This window comes from Pinus tabuliformis, chromosome 1_1 (genome assembly GCF_031772625.1).
Source record: "Pinus tabuliformis cultivar Carrire ecotype Pingquan chromosome 1_1, CPIR1, whole genome shotgun sequence".
Taxonomy (NCBI): domain Eukaryota; kingdom Viridiplantae; phylum Streptophyta; class Pinopsida; order Pinales; family Pinaceae; genus Pinus; species Pinus tabuliformis.
In genome coordinates, this window is record NC_142297.1 from 111,928,784 (window position 1) to 111,933,566 (window position 4,783).

The following is a 4,783-nucleotide window of genomic DNA, read 5'->3' on the forward strand; positions in this document are numbered from 1 at the left end:
TGATAGATTCCTCCGGATAACTAAGATAAAAAAAGGTAATAAATTTTGACAGTGAAACGATGATCACTTCTGCAGATATTCCATTCCAAAAATGTTCACACCTCATTTGTTCCCACAGTTGCTCCACTACTTCCATCCCAGCGCAGTTTGGGGCATCCATAATCATAATATAGACTTTTAACTGTGGGTGCTTGGCTATAAAATAATAAAATAGCACACGGCTTTCTGATTTCAGGGTACTGCATAACATAAATACAATTTCAGGTGATGACTACATCATAATAAACATGAAACATTAAAATAGAAAAAGTTTCCTGGAGAATAAAATACACCATTAACAACGATTTTTATTTTCTTCATATTCAAATCTACACATCGCATGACTTTGGCGATTTTCATTTATCAAACATAATACGTGGCAGTTACAAACACTCTGCTCCCTAAGCAGAATTCATTCTCTGCCACGGTGGAGGCCATGGCAGCTACAGGAAGACCCTGAAGAGCTACATTTATAATCATCAGCATTGACTATATGGTGATTGCCAATTAACATTTTCATACTTTCATAACATAGCTATGCATCAATCATATAATTGCTCCAATTGACTTCGATGTGCCAATGGTAAGTTAACTGATATTTCATTTATCTCAACACTGTCAATGATTAAATTAGCGCAACCCTCCACATCAAAATACTTGAGCTTCTTTAAATTCCTGAAGTTATTTGGAAGCCTCTCCAAATTATGGCATCCTGAGAGATCGATGTGTTGGAGGTTACTTAAATAACAAAAAGACTCCGGCAGGCTTTTCAAATTGTGGCAATTTGAGAGATTGATATCCTCGAGGTTCTTTAAATCAGCAAAAGAATCGGGCAGCTTCTCCAAATTGTGGCACGCCTGCAGATCAATGTGTTGGAGGTATCTCAATTCACCAAACGAATCGGGCAGCCTCTGCAGATCGTGGCAACCTGAGAGATTGATATGTCGGAGGTCCCTCAAATCACCAAAGGAATCTGGTAGCCTCTGCAAATTATGACAGCCACGCATATCGATGTGTTGGAGGCCAGTTAAATCACCAAAGTAATTCGGCAGCATCATCAAATCGCGGCAATCTGAGACATTGATGTGTCGGAGTTGCGATAAGAATATGAAAGAACTGGGCAGCATCTCCAAATTGCTGGAGAATGAAAGATCAATATGTTGGAGTCCCCTTAAACGACCAAAGAATTCTGGCAGTGACTTCAGTTTTGAACAGTCTGTTAACACCAAGGCTTTCAACGATTGCAAATGACAAAATTCTTCTGGCAAATTTGTCAGGTTAACATGTCCAGAGAAATACTTGCAGACGACAAAGCGTTCTAGGTGCTTCAGCCGCCCTATGGATCCTGGAATGTTGGAGAGCGGAGCATTAATCTCTAACTCCCTCAACTCCAAAGGAGGTGCCTGCAAAATATATTCACGCGTTGTTTCAATTATAAATACATCTTAATCCCTATTCGATGTAAAACTCTTTCGTATCTTTCTGACACCGTGTGGTGCCATATATTAAATTAATAATGAGAAACACAAAAACGTTAACACGATAGTTTTCTGTTTACCTTTGATTCGTCTTCCCACAATGTTTGTAATTTGCTCCCGGACACTTGTAGAACCCTTAAACTCTCCATTGGTAGCCACGAAGGCAGGGAAGGCGTGGGACACTTGTTCCACCGTAGCCATATGAGACGTCTTGGGACGTGCTCCTCCGGCCTTCTCAAAAGGCGTTCCAAAATACCATTTTCAGTATCAAGAAGTTCCAAGCTCCTCACATCAATAGCGCCCAATGCATCAACATCATCATTATCTTCACCCAGTACCATCTTAATGCCCCGCACGTCTCTTCCCTGTCCATTCTTGAAAAATGATAGTTATTACCTTTCATGTTTGGAAAATGATAAAAGAAAAATTACAGAATTGAACCTTGATACCCGTTCGTTCTTGAAAAATGATGGCTATGACTTCTCCATTTTCAAAAATATCAAAAAAATTACAAAATCGAAAGCTGATTTTTATGGAATAATCTATGAGATTGATGACTCAGCACTCACAGATAACTGCTCCTTAATATGGGTAGTAGAATGCAAAAGACGAGGAGGCAACGAAGCATCAGCAACAGCAACAGCTCTTCCGAAATCCCGAAGGTGATCGTGCATATCTATATTATTTTCACTATCCAGTTCCAAAAGGCATTTGTACTGTAGAGTTACAAACCCGGAACGACCATCCCAGCCGGATCCCTCCCATATTCTTATGGCAGTATCCCTTTTTTGTCCTATGAAAAAACACGCAGTGTCTAAGAACATCTGCTTTGCTTCCCTGTCGAGGCTGTCGTAACCAATTTGAAGTATTTCTTGTGTCTCACCCGGAGGTATTTGTTGAAGTCTTTCCAATTGGTGTTGCCAATACAATCGGTTATTATTACCACTGAGATGTGCTCCAAACACTATTAAAAATAAAGGCAAACCTTTTAGGGGTTTTAAGAAGTTATCTACGAGAGATCCAAATCCTTCAATAGGATTGGGCTGGTTGAAGGCATAGGCGCAGAAAAGCTGTCGGGAATGTTGATGATCAAGCCCTTCTAACTCATAAATTGCTGCATTCTCAACTCCTGAGCTTCTGATCACCCCTTCATCTCGAGATGTAATCACTACTAAGCTATCTGACAGGAAATTACTTTGAACTGGAAAAAGTGCATGAATCTGATTCAGCTGATCTACATCATCTATAATCATTAAGACACGACAAGATGAGAGATGTTTTTTAAGCGCCTCTTTACCTTCATCAATACTGTTTATCAGCGCATCCGTTCCAGTCAAGCTTTTAAGAAGTTGTCTTTGCAAAGAATTTAAAGACCCTACCCTTGCCTTTTCTCTCACATTAGGTATAAAACAAAATTTACTGTAATTTAGTCTCTTCCGATCGAAGAGTTCTTTCGCTAGGGTTGTCTTTCCTACTCCGCCGACGCCAACAATCCCCACGACTTGAGGTTTGGCACTTTGATGATTTTGAGAAAAAACTTTATTTTCGAAGTCTTTCACCTTTTCATCCAAACCTATTAGATATTTTGCTGCACTCCCTTTCTGTGTCTTTGCAGCCCTCCTCAACACAGATTCAACAACCTTGTCTAACAACTCGCCCTCGTCGCTGGTTATTTGGGAGAAAATAAATACAACTAGTGAGAAACAAACGTCTATGCATGTCAATCCAAAAATAATAAAGTAAAGCAATCCCGGGAGGGAAGGTTGAGCTCTCACCCATTGAACGCACTCAGTTCGAAACCGCTGATCCCTGCAACCCGAGCAAGTGCATTTCTCCACTTTTCAATAGTGGTGGAATCATAAGGCGGTTTTGAGTCATACGTTCTCTTCCTTTCGAAGGAGTGCAGAGATCGAGTAAAGACTCCGGTGCCCTTTCTCCACTTAAGATCAAAGGGCGATACCTTGTAATACACTGGAATGATAGGAGCCCCGGACTCCAACATGAACACCAGCTCGTCTAAACACCACGATGATTCCGCATATCGTGGAGAAAATATTGCAATATGGACAGAGGCGGTTCTAATAGCGGCTTGAATTTGAAGAAGCAACCCATCTCCCAATTGCAGTTCCTGCCGGTCGAGAAAAGCTTGCAGCCCATTGCCAATAAGGCTACGGTACAGATGGCTGGCGAAGGTCTTCTTCACCTCTGGCCCTCTATGGCTTATGAACACGTCGCACCTGTAATCGTTATTGAAATCAGCAGAAGTGGAGGCATCCACTTCGGCTGATTCCACTGCTTCTGGCTTCACACACCTCAACACATATTCAACAACCTTGTCTACCAACTCGCCCTCGTCGCTGGTTATTTGGGAGAAAATAAATACAACTAGTCAGAAACAAACGTCTATGCATGCCAAACCAAAAATAATAAACTCATGAGAAAATAAATACAACTAGTCAGAAACAAACGTCTATGCATGCAAAACCAAAAATAATAAACTCATGCAATGCCCGGAAGGAAGGTTGAGCTCTCACTCATTGAAATCCTGCAGCTCGAAACCGCTGATGTCTGCAAGCTGACTAAGTGGATTTCTCCACTCTCCAATTCTGGTGGAATCGTACCTTCCCTCGTGAGCATGGACTTCTCTGAACCGTGAGTACCAAAGATCACTGAGTTTTACATGGAAAAACACTGGAACGATAGGAGCCCGGGACTCCAACAAGAACTCCAGCTCTTCTAAACACCAGGGTGACTCCGCATATCGAAAAGAAATTATTGCAATATGGACAGAGGCGCTCCTAATAGCGCCTTCTATTTGGTCACGCTTATTTTTACCCTCTTTTAGTTCCTTGATGTCGAGAAAAACTCGCAGTCCCTTGCCAATAAGGCTGCGATACAGATGGCTGGCCAAGGTTTGCTTCACGTCTAGCCCTCTATGGTTTATAAACACGTCGAACCTGGAATCGTTGTTGGAATCAGCAGAAGTGGAGGCAGCCATTGCCATACGAAAAGTAGAAACAGAAATGGGAGGGCTTCGGATGGTGGAAGAGACGGATAAAAATTGATTGCAGGACCTTTGTGAAAATGATTTCAAAAGGGCAGATAAGTTCGAGGGAGGATTGTATTGTGAAACGCCTGTGTTGTGACAGGGATATATAAAAACACGATGAGCCGTTGGGGTTTTTGTTTCTCACCCTCAATCGTTATGTTTCTACTCGTTTTTTTCTCTAATCAATACATAGACTTCAGCCAACTCTCATAGGTTT

At 41.5% G+C, this 4,783-nt stretch overlaps 2 protein-coding genes across 2 annotated transcripts; both read right to left on the bottom strand.

The window, feature by feature from the left end:
• Window positions 1-329: 329 nt before the first annotated feature.
• LOC149211892 (disease resistance protein RPP2B-like) lies at window positions 330-3,198 on the bottom strand. The gene is made up of 3 exons (XM_089390492.1): window positions 2,087-3,198; window positions 1,598-1,882; window positions 330-1,442 (listed from the first exon to the last, which is right to left on the bottom strand). Exons 1-3 carry the CDS (start codon window positions 2,768-2,770, stop codon window positions 582-584), a joined length of 1,830 nt encoding a protein of 609 aa, XP_089246618.1. The 5' UTR covers window positions 2,771-3,198; the 3' UTR covers window positions 330-581.
• A 90-nt stretch (window positions 3,199-3,288) lies between these two features.
• LOC149211893 (uncharacterized) lies at window positions 3,289-4,515 on the bottom strand. Its single transcript, XM_089388506.1, has 2 exons — window positions 4,052-4,515; window positions 3,289-3,874 (listed from the first exon to the last, which is right to left on the bottom strand). Exons 1-2 carry the CDS (start codon window positions 4,513-4,515, stop codon window positions 3,289-3,291), a joined length of 1,050 nt encoding a protein of 349 aa, XP_089244632.1.
• Window positions 4,516-4,783: the final 268 nt, after the last annotated feature.

Coding starts and splice junctions, on each gene's coding strand:
- LOC149211892 (XM_089390492.1), bottom strand. CDS start 2,770: ATGATTATAGATGATGTAGATCAGCTGAATCAGATTCATGCACTTTTT. Junction 1,883..2,086: donor ATATTAAGGAGCAGTTATCT/GTGAGTGCTGAG, acceptor AAGAATGGACAG/GGAAGAGACGTGCGGGGCAT. Junction 1,443..1,597: donor TGTGGGAAGACGAATCAAAG/GTAAACAGAAAA, acceptor TATATTTTGCAG/GCACCTCCTTTGGAGTTGAG.
- LOC149211893 (XM_089388506.1), bottom strand. CDS start 4,515: ATGGCTGCCTCCACTTCTGCTGATTCCAACAACGATTCCAGGTTCGAC. Junction 3,875..4,051: donor GAGCTGCAGGATTTCAATGA/GTGAGAGCTCAA, acceptor CCAAATAACCAG/CGACGAGGGCGAGTTGGTAG.